At 37.7% G+C, this 17,975-nt stretch overlaps 1 protein-coding gene and 1 non-coding gene across 3 annotated transcripts in view; both read right to left on the bottom strand.

The window, feature by feature from the left end:
• Positions 1-1,782: 1,782 nt before the first annotated feature.
• CPSF3 (cleavage and polyadenylation specific factor 3) overlaps positions 1,783-17,975 on the bottom strand; it is a 31,500-nt gene continuing 15,307 nt past the window's right edge. For both annotated transcript variants that reach the window (XM_019755937.2, XM_074331675.1), the window contains 9 exons: positions 17,211-17,357; positions 13,695-13,847; positions 11,186-11,294; positions 9,939-10,037; positions 8,730-8,824; positions 7,061-7,148; positions 5,001-5,070; positions 3,450-3,546; positions 1,783-2,202 (listed from right to left, as the gene is read on the bottom strand). In XM_019755937.2, the coding sequence (XP_019611496.1) occupies positions 2,101-2,202; positions 3,450-3,546; positions 5,001-5,070; positions 7,061-7,148; positions 8,730-8,824; positions 9,939-10,037; positions 11,186-11,294; positions 13,695-13,847; positions 17,211-17,357 (960 nt within the window). In that variant the 3' untranslated portion in view covers positions 1,783-2,100. The remainder of the gene's footprint in view (positions 2,203-3,449; positions 3,547-5,000; positions 5,071-7,060; positions 7,149-8,729; positions 8,825-9,938; positions 10,038-11,185; positions 11,295-13,694; positions 13,848-17,210; positions 17,358-17,975) is intronic.
• Positions 16,379-16,501, bottom strand: LOC141571982 (small nucleolar RNA SNORA54). Its single transcript, XR_012497016.1, has one exon. It is a non-coding gene; the product is annotated as a small nucleolar RNA SNORA54 (small nucleolar RNA).

The raw sequence follows: 17,975 nt of genomic DNA, 5'->3' as shown, positions 1-17,975 counted from the left end.
GCCAGGGAGCTGAGTGAGGGGGCAGGTGGATGTAAAATACGGGCAGAGAAATTCTTTGCTAACTTGACCTAACAGGATTCTTGCTGAAACTGGACTAAGGGGGCAAAGACAGAGCTTAAGGTGGGGGCCTCATCAGAGTACTTTCAGAGGAGGCTGACTCAAATTTGCTCAAAGGAGAGTCCTTGTCACCTCAACCATGCAATGAAGTGTGATGGCAGAAATGAAAACAAGTCAGAAGTCTGTCTGGAAACATCTGAATTTAAGGTGAAAACCAGTAGGGCCAGGGGAGCAGTGCATGGCAGAAAAGCTGATGTACCTTTCTGTGGCCTGGATGTGTGGCGTCTGGTGGGAAACATGCTGGAGCTGGACAGGCAGGTAGGGTGATGCAGAGTGTGACCAAATCTTTGGGCCACTAGTTCCCTGGCTTCAACTAGAATCACGTGGGGAGCTTTAAGAATGTGCTGATGAAGGATGCTCACTCCACCAACCAACTTAACTTCCGGTGGTAACCCGTGGGCATCGCTATATTTTTAATGCTCCCCAGCTGATTCCATTGTGTAGCCAAGGTTGAGAACCCCCTAGGCCAAGTTCAGGTGTTTGGACTTCATCGAGTTACAATGAAGAAGCCCTGAAGGACTTTCAGCAGGGGAGCCTTGAGGGAAGCTCTGTGTATCTTAGAAATCAACTACAGGCATACCTCGTTTCGCTTCACTGCACTCCACAGATGTTGCATTTTTATACAAGTTGAAAGCAAGACCCTCCACCAGCAAAAAGATTTTGATACTTGCTTTAATGCGGTGGTCAGACCAAACCTGCAGTATCTCCGAGGTGTGCCTGTGCACGGGGAGAAGGGAGGTTGTGGAAGGAATGAGAGGAAAGAGGATGATGACGTGGACTCAAAGAGCCCCAGGGGAGACATGACAGGCAGATTCAAAAGCCATTTAGAATCCTTAACTCAAACTGGCTGCAGGGAGAGGGAGCAGAGGAAAGGACACTCTCCCTTTTCGCTGTCAATATTCTGATTGTTAAGATATTACAAGTGTGTATTTTTTGTAACTTGAAAATGTTTTAAAAGCTATCATAATACATTTTAAAAATCTTACATGACACATAGACCTTCGGTTTGGGCCAAAGACCAAGTAGGCTACGTTATACAAATAAGTGCATTTCGTTTCATGTAAGACTCACACTTTGAAATTTGTCATTAAAGCGCAGGGAAGGAGTGGTCAACGGTTATAAGTCACCCAGAGGTGAGGCAAGAATGAGACCTAAACAGTGTCAGGGGAATTCAGTGGCAACAACAGATGCCTTTAGCTTGACAGTGTCAGCAACTCTTCAGTTAGGCTGCGAGGGGAGGAGCTAGCTTAGGCACATGCGCACTCCTTCTGCAGAGGTAACAATCAGGCCTTTCATCCGTGTAGGTGCCACGTTAGCCCCCCGCAGAGTCCGCTCCCTCAGGAACAGCACCACCCACTCCTGTGTCCAGTTATTTCCAAGTCTGAATTACATGTACTTCGGGAAACTGAACTAACGATTACACATGAAGCACTTCAACAACCGACTCCTGAATAACCCTGAACTTGAGTCATAAAAATAACATTCTGAATATCTCTGAATTCAATGGATAGCTATTAAAGAATATACTATTGAACCCCCAAAGTCATAATTTTACAAATGTATAAATTAAGGAACTTAGCAAGAGTATCAGGAGGGAAGAAATAGAAAAGAGACTTAAAACTTTTAAATGATCATCTCAAATTATTCATATTCAGAATATGGATATAAAAATACAAATCATCGTTTATTTTCTTTTCTTAAAAAGTACAAGAAGACATTCTGATTCAGTTTTTATGAGCAGATTTTTAAGGTTTCAATACATGCCTGGAAGTGGAATCAATAAATTCTAAAATAACGGGCAATTTATTTAGCAGTTCTAAAGTAATGGACAAATTAGTTGGTAATTTAGCAGTATTCAAGCTGTTCGAATAAAGGCCATTTGTCATCAAAAGTACCTGGGAGAAACTAGTCATTTTATTTTAAGTAACAGAAGTAAAGTCAAGCATTAGAAAACGTTTCAACATAACACAGAGACATAAGGTCCTAATGGACGGGCGTGAGGGCCTCATACAGCCTCTGTGCAGCCAGTTCCACCATTTCTCGGAGAGACTCGTCGTCTTCACTTCCTTCCTCACATTCTACCGACTGAAAGTGAAAGCACAAATGTCTTTAAACTTGAGTCTACAATTATTACACGGTAGATAAATGATGACTCTTCAAACAATCATTTCCTAGCGGGGTGGAGAGACTAGTAGTATGTATATGTACATAGATAGTATTCTATGTATGAGGATACACCATACATATTATTTATTCATTTGTTCTATTTGTTATCTCCTACTATTGGATATTTACGTCTCTTGCAATTTTGTTCATGTTATAATCAATGCCAAAATAGACATACTTGTATATATATCTTTGTTCTCTTGTCTAATTACTTTCTTTGGTTAAATCCAGTAAGTGGGATTGTGGAGAAAGATATTTACTTTTTTAAGGCTTTTGATGGCTATCACCAAGCTGTCTTACAGAAAAGATGGACCACCTAACTTACAACCTCCTCCCCTACCCCAAACAGCACCTGAGAATAACTTGTTTCCCAGTTGTCTTGCCATCAATGGGTCAGAGCAATCTCTTTTTAATTTGTGCCAATATAAGCAAGCAGTTACATTTCATACTTTACACTTGTATTTCTTCTAATTATTAATAGATCTGAACAGTTGGTTCACATGTTTATTACCTATCTATATTTCTTATCTAGTGAATTACTTGCTTATGTTCTTAGCTTATTTTTCTATTGAGGTAAAATAAATCTCGTGTTTTCTCAAAGCACCTAAATAGTCAAGGAACATATAAAAGAAATTTAAAAGACATGTTATTTGTTTAGTATAACTGTTCTAATCTTCAAAACTCTGCAAGGAAATATACTTATTCATTCATGCTTGTGAAACATCATACAAGTTTTACTGGTGTGAGTCCAGAGTTGACCCTGCACTTGTGAATCCTATTGTCTGGAAAAGCCTCCTGGATCTTGCTGGTACAAACAGAAGAACAGCTTCTCTGAAAAATCTGGAATCAACTGGATGCCAAATTAGAGAGACGCTGGGTGGATTAAGGTGTATTATGTAACAGGAAAACAACGAAGTGATATGTACCCTGGAAATGTGTACTATGCAATAATAACATGGAAAAACACTATGACAGAATGAGAAATAAAAAGCAAGAATGTAAAACTTCACACATAATAACATATAAACAACCTGTAAAAAAAAAGTAGGAAAACACTGGAAGGAAATGTCAAAATGCAAAAACATTTTGTTAGGTGTAGGATCACAGATTATTTTTGCCTTCACGTTATTTCCTAAATCTCTTGAAACATAGGAACAGCTACATACCCGTGTCTCCAAGTTCACATTAGCAGTTTTTCCATCCACTGTGACACTAAGAACAGAACCATCTTTTACACTTACACAGTCTTCTCCAAATATGTCCCTTAAGATAAACAAAGACACAATATTAGTAGGCTACATTTACAAATTTGTGAAGTAGTTTTACCTTTTTGGGGAACATCGTATTGAAGATAGGCCCTAGTTTTGAGGTAGAATACTTACACTTTACTCCTAAGATATACATAATTATTCACCTTCATATATTTTGTTAATTTTACAAAACAGGTAAATTACACAGTTACCATTTATTCAGAATGCTCTCTTCAGCAGGCAGCGTACTAGGCACTTTACATATATTACCTTAACCTATAATAATTTCGGTAAAGAAGGAAACAAGACAGTGATTTGCCTCAAGCCCCATAGCTAGTGAGCAGGCCTACGATTCAGATCCAGGAATCATGTTGTCTGGCTCCCAAGCCCGCTGGCTGTCCATTCCTTTTAATCAACCCCAAAGGCCTCCTTTGAGTTAAGACTATTCACTGAGCATCTCCTACGTGCCAGGTGCTATCTATACCAGGTGCTGGGATCCAGAAACCACGAAGACATTGCCTCCATCTTCGAGGAGCTACAGTTTAATCATTACTTCCTACATCGGTCCCCATCAGTCACAGGCATTTGCAAACAGCAGTCCAATTGGCAGGCTGGGCGCAGGCAAGGAGTCAGTGAATCTAAAACTCCAGAGGCTGGCCAGCCCTTAGCAGCCCAGCACTGACAGTAAGGTGTTATTTAGCTGGGAGGGGTGGGGACATTAATGTTAATAAACACATCTGAATAAATCTGGCTGGGTAACCTGGGATTAAGGAAAAATAACTGAGTTTGAACTTCAGAAATATTTTCAAAAGAATAGAAAAAAGGTTTCAGTTGCATGTGATCAAATGGCGGTTTGTTTACTAATGTATTTGATACCAATACATTTATTCCCACGTTATCCTAAGGACTTAAACAACTAGAGTGATAAGATGCATTTACACTTGGAAGTTTAAACACAGTGGTATCTCACATTCAATTGAGAAGCAGTTTTATGATTATTTTATTTGGAAAGACATTCTGAAAACAGGATTAAAGAATACGTGAGGAAAGGGGAAAGACCTAGTATACTGAATTTGAAGGTAATTCGTAGTTTACTGACTTACTATCTGAGAAGAGTCTAGAAGAAAGCCATTCTTAATGAAGACTCCCCATTTAAGGAGAATAAGTATATAAACTAACTCTTAAAGGCACACTAACACTGGGTTAGGATTTCAGTATTCGTCCTTGATAATGATGTTTTCATCTTTGCCAACCGACTACGCCAGCCCACGTGAAAACACTCTTTGGCTCTGTATTATGTAAAACATATCTCACAGTCACAGGTACTTGGAAGTAACTAGAGTGTGCAGCTAGAAGGAAACGGTTCACCGCGCTTCACTGACAGAAACACAGGCACCATGACAACTCAGGCTGCCCCTCCGCCCCGCCCCGGCCTTACCACCTTGAGTGATCGTGGGTGCAACTTACTGGAGCATGATCTCCAGCCTCTTGCTATAAACATGCATTTCTAATTTTTTAGAGACCTTCTGTACTACACCTGGGGAAAAAAACAACAGAGAGTTCAGTTTCCAAATTCGTACTTAGAATAACTTCCAAATCAATAAGCAGAACATAGTTACTCTAAGTACAGACCCTTCAAGTGATAAACACGTATATGTATCAATTACCTGCTGAGGCAAATGGATGTTTTCATGACATTCTTTCATGTTCTTGTTAAAGAACCATAAAATGACACACTTAAGATTATTTTCAATTGTATTTCCAGTGTTTCTCAAACTTTACACATACACATTTCATTTCGAGCAAATGAGTGAAACTCCAGGAGTGCTAGGGGGCACATCTGAGCTCAACGATCTCTGAAGTCTTTTGTTTTATCTCAATCGTTATGTAAATTTAACTTTCTACAACATATAATGCATCCATAATTGTTTTAATAAAATTAGTATTTAAAATCATCTTAGATTTAGATGATCTCGCTTTGCCCCCAAACAAGATAATCTGACAGATTAGAAAGATGAGCCATACTGATCTGGGGTCTCAAGCATGCCCTGAAATGTCACTACATACCCCTAGTCCATCACCAGCCACAAAACAGTACAGCATTAACTGGCAGTTCCATAAAAGGTTAAACAGTTAACATAAGACCGTCATTCAACTCCTAGGTACTGACCCAAGAGAAATGAAAACCTACATCTACACAAAAACCTGTACATGAGTGCTTATAGCAGCCGTGTTCCTAAGAGCCAAATGCTAGAAACCACCCAAATGGCCATCACCTACTGAATGGATAAACAACATGCAGTGGGAAACCACTTGGCCATAAAAAAGAATGAAGTACTGATTTGTGCTACAACATTTCATTCATGGATAAACCTTGAAAACATTACACTAAGTGAAAGAAGCCAGTCACAAAAGACCTCATGTTATTTGCTTCCATTTATGTGAAATGTCTAGAATAGGCAAACCTAAGAGACAGAACACAGTGGACAGCCTCATGACATCGTGCTCTGTGAGTCCTCTACACGTAGCATGGAAATGGACTTAGAGGAGCGCAGACACTGAACTGAAGACTACTGACATCTTAATTGGTCTGGAAAAATACCATTTTTGCATCGAAATTTCCTTTTTCAGAAAAGTGTATAAATACCTGACAAAAATACAGCCAGTATGTCATAAAACATACTTCATTTACAAAAAGGTTATCAGAATATGATGGACAGAAAGCAATGTTGGAGGATAAAACACAGTTCAGGTCGGGAGTGTTTGATGTGAATGGAACAAATCTAGCTACCAAGTAGCTGTGTTCTGATAGAACTGGGATGAGCGCTGGAAGATTTGCCCGTGAAAAACCCCGGGTTTCACTTTTCACCCCTGTTCTCCGCACGTCAGCCTTGTTCCTTGGCTCGCTGCTCCTAACCTCTGTAGAAGGTCCTCTTTCCCACATATCCCCACTCTGCACTTTGTCCTTCATATTCTTATCACCTAACAAAAATGTAAAGTAATAAAATAAGAGCAAACTAGCAACTGCCTTTACAACTGTCTGTCATGGAAGTGCTGTGTGCCAGGGCAGACTGTGACAGTGCCCCTCACGTGACAACCCCAGGGGGAACTTCTGTGGCTCCTTCGCTTTCCTATGTTACATGCACACGGGGTATCAGTTACCCACTAGTTAATTAAACTAAAACACATGATCAAATGGTGTCCAAATTATAACTTTTACAATGTCTATTACTCAAAACAAATTCCAACGCTTACAAGTAACTCAAGTGAGTAATTTAGATTTGTCCTGGTATTTATTCATTTCATATTATAGATTCGGCCAGTTCCACAAGATGGATTATGAAGTAGTTGGCTAAACTTTTTTCCTCCTGAAATCAAAGAACTAACTAATTCCTTCTTTTTTTCAATTTTAAGAAAGAAGATTCTACTTTCTGCTTTTTAGTTCACAGAATCATGGGAGAAGTGAAAGAATTAATTGATAAAATGAAACAAATGTATAATAAATGAAAAATGAGATAATTCTGTACCTTTTCTTATTTTCGGGTTTGACTGAACTTCCAATATCACGGTTGTTACTGTATCTGCATACATATCATTGGAAGGGTTTGCCAACCACTGTAAAGCAAAAGGCAGAATTAGGAAGGTACAACTATGGCCTACCACAAAAGCTGCAAATACGACCCACCCATTCATGGACTGTACATATGGGACTAGTTTCTAGCATTTTAACTGAAATTAACTGACCCAAGGTTTACTGAAATTAATAAATAATGCTGGAATTCTCTAATTTTCTTTTAACAACAACAGTAAAATGTGGTGAGCACTTCCTTTGTGGCTAGTGTTTTATATGCATTATCTCATTCTATTCTTTTAACATCTTCATTTTATAAAGGAGGAAATGGACTCAAAAGTAACTTGAGCCCATGTTATTATTTTTCTTGCATTAAAATTTCTCCATTCTTTAAAAAAACTAACTTGCGTAAGATAACACAAGTGGTAAATGCTGGTGCTGGATTCAAACTTTAATTCCTAGTCTCTATATTTTCATAGCATAGACAGAAGGATAGGAGAGTAATATTTTTAAACATCTCGTTTTTCATATAAAGCCCTGACACTCTTTCACGTGCCCAGTGCCCCAAGAAAGTTTTCCATGTCTACTAGGTTAAGGTGAGACCAGCTAAATTATTTCAGGCACCAGTGCCCATCCTTTTTTTTTTTTTTTTAATGTGCAAAGAGTTCTTTTACAAGAAACATAAGGCACTTGAAAAATGTTCTCTAAGATCTTCTTTGACATGTTAACTCTAGGGATCAAACATACATTCTTTAATAGTATTTAATAGAATAGCTAAATTAATGTTTCTAATAACATTTCCCCCCCTTTCTCTGATATTATTGTTTCATATATTATTGTAACTTCATGTTACAGATAACTACTCCTTTTGACATTTTCTGCGGTTATTATTAGCCTTATGAATCAAATTTAGACTTATCACAGAACTGCAGTGGGACCTGAGCTGACAGACGTTTTTCAGTTTGTTTAAAAAAATAATATGTATGAGCAGAATAACTGACCATACAGCTAGGAAACTTGCATACAATTTACATATAACTTTGATGCCAAGAAATAGACAAATTACCTCCCTAGATCATTCAGTTCCAGGATTCATTTTGAAAAGTCCCTTTAACTCAACAGAAGCCAACCTACCAAAATCAACCATCAAGTTCATTTGGTGTCTGGGTTCCAAATTCTACCAGTACGAATTTAAAATTCTAACAGTGCGAACCACATTTACCTAAACTAATGATTTCTTGCCTTTGTGGATTTGGGTCATATTAATGTTGCTTATTCGAGTCTTAAAAATTCCACTCTCTTTAGAAATCCCGTATGACAAGTTTGTTTTACCATAACAGAATGAGATTTTTATCTTGAGAATTTTTTGACATATCTGAAGACAATCTGGGATACCACAAAATCTATTCAGACTTACTCATATGCGAGACCTCTACTCATTATTCATACTAAATATTCAGCCTGAATTTATTATTAGTTTCTATGTTATTGTAACCACATAGAAAATACCTGACTACCTATGTTATATTTAAAGCTGATCTTGGAAAGAAACTAATTTTCTCTACAATTACATGTGAACTCTTAAAACTCCCCCCTCCTTGTTTAGGTAAATAATCTAATCTTACTTCTAATACCACCATTCCTGGTTCCTGTATTACAGTAATATTTTTGAACACTTTCAAAGCAGGTTTTTCTTGAATTTCCAATTCTTCTACATCACCTGAAAGAAAGAATTTTAAGATTTATCTAATTTTCTGATAATCTCCCGGAGACATAATTTTTTTACAGATGTCTGAAATAAAGCTAATAATACATAATGAAAAAAATTAACTCATTTGTGTAATCACATTTAAATAACTAAGTAAATTTTATATTAACTGCTTATAGTAACTGAAAGATCTCAACATGTATTATAAAATTCATATAACCACGTAGGATTTACCTTGGACATTAGACATTTTATCAGTAGCAAACTTTGGTGATTGTCAAACATCTATGTTTGTACAAGAGATTCAGCCACTAGCACATTAGCATTTAACATGAGACTAGTCAATTATTCATACAGTCACTTCTACCTCTGTTTTCACAGGTTACTCATCCTACAGGACAATTCTATTGTCTAAGACGAGACTTTTCTGGTCTTTCTAATAGAGGATTAAGTCAGACATACTTTATTAACTTTCTATGTTATGACCTATAATGCTAACGTGAGGTTCTGAGGTTAAAAAAAAGGTTTTCTTTCCTCTGGTTTATTTTATGGTAGTTCTTTACTGTATGAATTACGAAGAATCCATTAACAGACAGTACAACTTGTAATTTAAGTGTTCTTGCTTATTAGAGACCACACCTTTTAATTTACTCACTGCCCCTCACTGTTAATACACAAAAATATCTAACTCAAAATGGTCTGATAAGAAAAAAGAATAGGTTTTTCTCTTTTACTGGACTGTGGCCAGTCATTATGAGCTCTTATAAAACCTGCTATATTGATGGTACTAATGGAACCAGAAAAATTATTTTCACTGAACAAGGAAAATAGATAAAATTTGGGTAGGTAAACCAAAGTAAACTTTAAATATAAGAAGCAAAGACTACTGATATTTTAGAATTTTTGGTGGATCAAGGATAAAAGGCATAATGGAGTTTAGAAAAATTAATGAATAAATTTTCAAAATTTTCACCTAAATGTGAAATAACACGACCAAGCGAAGTACAAATAAAATTTGTGCAATTCTGAGACAATTACCAAAATTAAATAATATCCTTTCCCAGATATTTAATTTTTTTACTCAAAAACACAAAACAATTAAGTGAATTTCAATAAATATACTCACCTGTCAATTTCTGTAGCTGGTAATAGAGCAAATTAAAAGGACCAGTATATGGAATGGCTTGGGTCTGTTTTACAGTGCTCATGGCCAAGTCAGTATAATCTGAAGAGGAAATTAGAATAAATATACTTTAAGAAACAATACCAGTCCCACAAAATACAACTTGCAAACACATACCGGGGGAAAGCAAAGAGAAGTAAAAGTAACGTAAACGAGAACATATTTTTCCGGCTACCAACGTGCTCTTTAATCTGTCCCCATCCTACATTTCTCTCATCTCCTTGCCATCCCCCTAGTAAATGTGTGCTCCAGCCGTAAGAAAGCACCCTCATTCTCCTGAACGTATCAGGTCCCTGAACGTCTCCAGCCACCAAGCCAGCTGTCCTGTTACCTGTTCTGCTTGGCAACTCCTGACAGCCCTTCAGTACCCCGCACAAGTTGGGCGTGGTCTGCCAAGCTGTCCCCACTCTCCTGGGCCCATTGTCACCTCACACGTAGGCACTTCTATGGCCCCAATCAATACTGCGATTAGCTCTTGACAAGAATGCTTCTCCCATTAGACAGCTTTTCGAGTGCTGGGACTGAGCTTTTCAATAAATCTAGTCCTCCAGTACCCGGCGCACTGCCTGGCACAGGCTAAGAACTCACTAACTGCAGAATAAAGGAACGAGGTCTATTCTGCTGTGAGATGGTCTGAAAGGCAAAGGTCTGTCTCTCAGATGAACACCTCCACACAGCTGTTATTCCTTATTTTTTCATTAAGCACTCATATAAAGTTGAGCAGTTATTCGTTTAAAGATAATATCATATTTACAGCCAAAGTAATGATGGTTTAGCATTTACACAGGCACAGAACACAAAGGCCAAGCAAGCGACATAAAACTCCAGGTCATAAAAATCAAAATGCTTGTGTGGGGAATCCAACATTACTTCAGGAAATAAATTCCCAGTACTTCATCATGAAAGAAAACGGGCTTGTAAAGCGTCAGCAGGAGCAGTCTATATCTTTGTGGTAAACTTATGTTTCCAATGAAGAAAAAAGTTATTTCACAAAGAATTTAAATGTTTCAATAGTTCAAGGAAGATCCTCTCCCCACCACCCGTAAAGCTGACTGACTGGATTAACTTTCACTTACTTATTTTATTATTTGGTTGTTATTTAAAATGTGGCCACTAGGTAAGATAAGTTTTCATGGATTTTCTTGCAATGATAAAATCAAACTACATTTGGCATTTAACAATATACTTACTGGAAAGGTCACAAGGAGACAGTATGTGATAATTAAAGTTTCTTTTAACAAGTATTCCTGAGACCCGCTGGCCTTGTTCTGGTTTTTTGTCTGCTAAAAAGCCCATGACCTATTGAAAGAAAAAAAAACACCAAAAAAGTAAAACCAAACACAAAACAACTTGAAGAAAACAAACTCTTGTGAAGTACAACAATTCAGGTACTCAATCGTAATGATGAACATCAGATATTAAAACTATGAAAACAACACCTATGGCCAGGGCGGAAACCAGGGAAGAGTCACGGGGCAGACCTGGCGCGTCACTAGGTTCAGTTCAGTTCCAGTCAGTTCGGCAACCAAGTCAACCTACTCGGTGCTGGGGCTTAAGAAAGCTCCAGTGCAGTGGGAAGGATAGCACATGCAGGCCAGAAACGCGCCTCAGCCTCGCACAGAGCGAGCCCCATCATACAAAGATGCGAGTCCACGCTAGACCCAAAGCAGCACCTCTGAATACAGAGGTAGGGATGAGCTCATACAAGCGAGGGACAGATCTTCTTAAGGAGACAGTAACGATGTTCAAAAACTAACGAAACCAAAAACCTTACAAACACGAAAGCCAACATTCTCAAGTATAACCTCTCAACTTCAAATAGATGAACTCAAAGAGAACAAAGACGGCGTGTTTCATACTTGTTTACCTTTAATCAAGGAAGGGCAAACGACAGCCAGGCCGTGGTAACATTCATTCTTATAACTATAACGGGAGATGGCTCTATTTCACATGATTTCTTGAGGTTATTTTCTCCTTAAATGCTGGTGACGTAAGGAAAAGGAGCCTGATTTCAAAAGTGATGTCCTAGACGCTGACAAGGTGGGAAAGAATGCTGTTCTGCCTGCAGAATGCTCTCTTCCTCCGGGAGCAAGACTGAGTGATTAGTCTTCTGACGTCACCTTCTGCAGTTTCTCTTTTTTCAAGTGTGTGTGCTAGTTTCCAATATGCTCATTTATTAACATATATACAATTGGTTGGCCTGACATTTCTAGAAAGTGCATGGGTTTTTACAGTTCTTTGTGGATCTGATTTTCTTTTTTTCCTTTTTTTTTTTTTTAAATTTATTGGGGTGACAATTGTTAGTAAAATTACATAGATTTCAGGTGTACAATTCTGTATTAAAATCTGATTTTCTTCACCTGCTGCTTTGTTTCTGTTTTACATAGTTGAGGATGGTCCCCATGAATCTGACTTCTCCCTAAATAACGCTACTGCACTTGAAGAAAAAAATAACTAAAGGTAATGATTCTAAATAACTCAAGTTATGGCTGAAAGAAAAGAACAACACTCCAATATGAAACTATTTCGGGAAATAGATATTGACAATAGTGTCTATGTATATATAAAGTTAAATATAAAAATGACATACACTTAAGAAAGTGTGTTCTTAGTTCTGTACTCAAACATTTTTTAAATGCTGCATACTGTATTTCTTGAGGATTTATAATGCACAATGGCCTAATAAAATCTCTGGAAAGTCCTGCTATAAACTTAGCTTAATTTTGTTCAACTAAGCTTCTCCTAAATTGTCTGACTGCAAAATTTTCTTTTTCTCCTCACACTGTGATCGACAGAGTTTGGGAAATACAGTTCAAGATTCCCGACTGGCTATATTTTTCTACAGGTAGAAGGCCTGTTCCATGAAACTAGCTACTGGAAACTTTTATGAACAGGAAGATTCAGGAGTAAATACAACCATTTGCTCTTCTTTGGCAAAAAAAGGCTCACATCCTAACTTTTGCACATTTTTTTTTCCTTGAATGCAACCGCAAGAAAGCTATTCATCAGTTAACTGCCTCGTATCTAGCTTGTTCTGTACTAAAAGAATGCTGTAAAGTTGCTCACTGACACATGCTTGATACTCAAGACTTCACTCAGATCATTCAAAGTTCCCCTCAGAGGTATCTTACGATTTTTGATAACGGAGTAAAAATGCAGACTTCTTACAGCACGCCTCTAAAATGCTGGGTAAGATTTTTCTTAACAATTTCTTTTTCAAATTCTGAAAATATTATATTTCACCATCAGAAAGGATTAATTCTCAAAAAGACAAGTTTTTATAAATTCCATCATATCCACAGACATATGTTTAGCACTGTGGGCCTATGTAGATTCTTAGGGAGAATGGCAATGGGTGGACAGAATATTGTATTGCAAACAGTGAAATAACAGAAATGGACATTTTTTTACTCTCAGATGTGGGAATGAAAAGTAAGTGGGGATATGGATTAAAAAGCTATCAAATTCAATTGTATTAAGATGTAAGTTTTTTGAAAATTTTCCATGTGAAAAAATGAATTAATAGGAGCAGAAGCAGCCTAAAAAGCGTACGAATAAAGTTCTCGTGGTATACCGTGTAGAAAGAAATCGTCGTTAAGCACATTATCCTGACTTGACTGAAGAAAGAGGTTGACTTTCTTAAGTACATAGTTCTCTGAAGAAAAGCCGTGGGTAGGATGAGGAACCCTAACCTTTTACCTTGGCTAGCTTCTCTCCTCTGAAGTTCAAGGTTACTGCTTCTGTATTCCGAGGATTATGAACCTCTATGTGGACTTCATCATTATCTTCATATTCTCGAATCAGGGCTGCTTTCAATCTGGCCATTTCATTCTGTTCTCCATGGACTAAGATCTACATAGAATACATTTTAAAAGAGCATAGGGAAACATCCTTAGTTCAGAGTAATGATGGCTCTTATCTCAATTCGCTAAATATACCGTTTCCCCGGAAAAAAATACTAGCCGGACAATCAGCTCTAATGCGTCTTTTGGAGCAAAAATTAATATAAGACCCAGTATTATATATTTTATGTTATATCATATTATATTATATTGTATTATACCCAGTCTTATAGCAAAATAAGACCGGATATTATATTATATCATATCATATTACATTATATTATATTATATTATATTACCAGGTCTTATATTATAGTAAAATAAGACCAGGTCTTAGATTAATTTTTGGTCCAAAAGACGCATTAGAGCTGATTGTCCGGCTAGGTCTTATTTTCAGGGAAACACAGTACTTCAAGTCATTAAGCATTACTACTTATAGGGACCCGCAGTCAAACTCATATAGGCACTTTCATCCTGTTTGCCTTTAAAAGATCCTTACATGGAACTATTTCAAGAGAGAGTAATGAAATGTCATCTTTTCTACTCCAGTTTTTGCCACTGACAAGATCTACAACTTTATGGAAGCCAGACTTTTTCTAGGCCCCTCTGCTCACACTGGACCAGGTGACTTCAGGAGACTCTAACAGACTTCTATGAAACTACTGCTACTCCTACGATCTCAGAAAACACCCATACTTTTCTTAATAAGACTTTCAAAAGAAGCTTTTTGTGGAATAAAAGTGACTTCTGATTATTTCTTTTTTTAAAGCAATACCAAATAAAATATTTCAGAACTAAATGAAATTATGTTTTAGGGGGGTATTTACAACTACTGCAACAGCTACCAGCCTTTCTATTCACTTTTATCACCTATATTTTACAAGAGAGACCACGCTAAACCTGCAGACTGCTGGTAGATGATTGCTTGCCTGAGCTAACGGAAGCCCGCCCAGCATCACCAGGGAGAGGCATCTGGCCTCGTGGTGAAGAGCCCTGCCTTTGGGGCCTGGCTGCTTTAACACAAACCCTTAACCCTTCTGTTTTCTCATCTACAGAACAGTTGTTAGTTGTAAGGCGCCAGCAAGTTGGCACATGTAAAACACTAGTACCGTGCCTGACATATGGTAAATACTCAATAAAAGCTATTTTTTACTATTACCGCCAACACTGTTATTATTTTATCGTGTTGATATACTTTTGCTGACTTGTTTACTGGAGGAAGGTCAGCATCACGTTCAAGCCAGAAATTTAAACTGACAGCAGAGATAAAGCCTGGAGAGCAATGAAATGGGACTGAGGATGACGTGGTGACTGCAGAGAGAAAGGGCAATACAGCTTTCCTCCATGGCTTTCAAATCTGGGAGAATATCCGTCAACCACATATATTGGAAAACACCCATGAGCTGCCTATGCTGTAACTCAACTGACAGGCTATGATGCTAACAAATAGGTGGTGATTTTCTCTACCAAAAAATCTGCTCATTCAGGGCCAAATACCTGTGAGGACTATTGTGCTAAAAAGAACTAAAAGAACAACAAAAGAGTACACAGAAAGGTGCTCAACACCATTAGTCATCAGGAAAATTAAACTAAAAATCGCAATGACATACCACTTGGTACTTACTAGGATGGCTATAAGTTAAAAAAGGAAAATACCAAGTGTTAGCAAAAATATGGAGCTCTGGAACCCTTGTGCACTGCTGGAGGGGATGTAAAATGGTCCAACTGCTGTGGAAAACAGTTTGGTCATTCCTCAAAAAGTTAACTCACCCACCATATGATCGAGCAATGCCATTTGTAGGTATATACCCGAAAGAACTGAAAATAGGGACTCAAAGAGATACTTATGTGCTGCCCACGTTATTATTCACAGTAGCCAAAAGGTAGAAAGAACCCAAGTGTCTATCAACAGATGGATAACTAAAAGGTGGTCTATACAGACAATGGAATATTATTCAGCCATAGAAGAGTGAAGTTCTGATACATGCAACAACATGGATGAACCTTGTGCTTGTGGTATATGATTTCCTTTACATGAAGTACCTAGAATAGGCAAATTCATAGAGACAGCAAGTAAATTACAGGTTGCCAGGGGCTAGGGGGAGGAGGGAATGTGGAGTTATTACTTAATGGATACAGTTTCTGTTGGGGGTGATGAAAAAGTTTTGGAAACATAGTGGTGAAGGCTTTGTGAAGGCTTTGTGGATCCAACATTGTGGATACAATTAGTACCACTAAACTGTACACTTAAAAATGGTTAAAATTGCAAATTTTGTTATATATACGGGGGATGCCAAAAAAATGTATACACATGACTTGTATTCATCTTTTGTTATCGGTATATATTGCGTATTACAATTTTAATAGTTTCTTTCCTTTCTTGTGTATCCATTTTTTTGGCACCCTCTGTATTTTACCACAATAAAAAATTTTGAGGGGAAAAAAGACAACAAAATGCCATTTCCTCTAAACTACTTTTCAGTGTATTCAGAAAGGGTACGTCATTTATTTTTTTTGTTCTTTTTTCCCCTCAGGCACTGAAACTGTCCCCAAGACCTGCAACTGAGAGCCACAAGGCAGTCAGTCGTGTGTCATTGGAACTACTATAGCACTGGAATGGAGCCCGTTAGCCACAGCCAGGCGAACAGGCCACGAACAGTGCTCTCATCTGTTTGCTGCAGACATGTGTTCCATCAGTGTTCCTCTAACTAAAAAATATATATATTGTTCAATTTACCCCTCTCTCTAATCCCACCAAAATATAATTGTTACTTTCACAATGATATGAAACTTAAAAATACAAACAATCACATCAGCGAGAAGCTATGTAACGTATTTCATACCTATCTGCATCTCTAACTCTTACTGTTATGTGACTTGTCTTTCTCCTCTCTCCATATTAAGCACTTACTACATGCCAGGCATCACATTCGTGCTTCAGATATATGCTCTCTCATTCAGTCCTCACGAAAACCTTAGGTATTATTATCCCTATTTACAAATGAGGTACAGAGCAGTTAAGTAACTTGCCCATGATTACACAGTAGGTGAGGGACAGAGACTTCAGAACAGTCACTCTGCAAAGCCTGTGCTCTTGAGTTACTGGGGAGGCAGCAGAAAATAGCGGGAAGAACAATGGAACTGGTGCTGGTAGATCTGAGCAGGTGGCCATGTGTCAATGGAGAAATTAAAGCACACAGCTGGCCTAACTTAAAGGGGAGCTGCAAAGGTCAGATCCAGTGCCAGTACAAGCACTCTGTTTAAAGTGCCATATTAACAGAAGGCGGTAAATGATTTGAGAACCAGCTGCCACTATGTTTCGTGGGTATAGTTTGTCTCCTTTTAATGCTATAAATCAAATCCACAAACTTACCACATGCGGTGGTTTCAAAGCACGAATGAATTCACTGGTTTGCTGGTAATCAGTGTGAGCGGAGAAAGAAATGTAATCAACAGACATTTTCAATGGTAACTTCTGTCCAGACATGGTAGTGATTTCTTCGGGTTCAGACATGATATGCTGTTAAAAATAAAGAAAACAGAACAAATAAACTATGCAATTAGAAAAGAAAAGGTATATTTTCTACTGTTTCATGCAGCCATGAACTCATGTTAAATTTAGGACCTTTCGCACAAAAATCATCCTAACACTATTGACTTTCCAAATATCAAATACTTACTTTCTTCATCAAGCAAACATTTAATCAGAAGAGCAGAGTAACTAAAATTCAATGTACGTGGAGTGCTAGAAGTGAAAACTATAATTCTTATCATTAGAAAGGCAAACTTGTATTCCCGACTATTCTCTCGCCCTAAAAAGTCACTTTCCAATTAAGAGCATTTATATAAAAAACAGATGTATTTCTATTCTGGAAATCCATTTTAAAAACATAGCCCACGTTGTCTAAATGACTTATAGAACAAGATAAAGTGAAAAAGATGATCAAAACAGGAAATGATAATGTATTTATAAAATAGAAGTTTTTGATAAAAGGAGATAAGAGAACGTGATGCTGGGATGTTTGGAAATTGCCTCTAGTTTTGCACACCAATGTCTACATCCCTAAGAGTTAATACCAACCAATTTATATCATAGGAAGGTAAGGGCAATCAACCCGAACACATTCTACAGCTTTGC

Source organism: Rhinolophus sinicus, linkage group LG05 (genome assembly GCF_036562045.2).
Source record: "Rhinolophus sinicus isolate RSC01 linkage group LG05, ASM3656204v1, whole genome shotgun sequence".
NCBI lineage: Eukaryota > Metazoa > Chordata > Mammalia > Chiroptera > Rhinolophidae > Rhinolophus > Rhinolophus sinicus.
The sequence above is the reverse complement of the archived record's forward strand: the minus strand, read 5'-3'. Positions and strand labels throughout refer to the sequence as shown.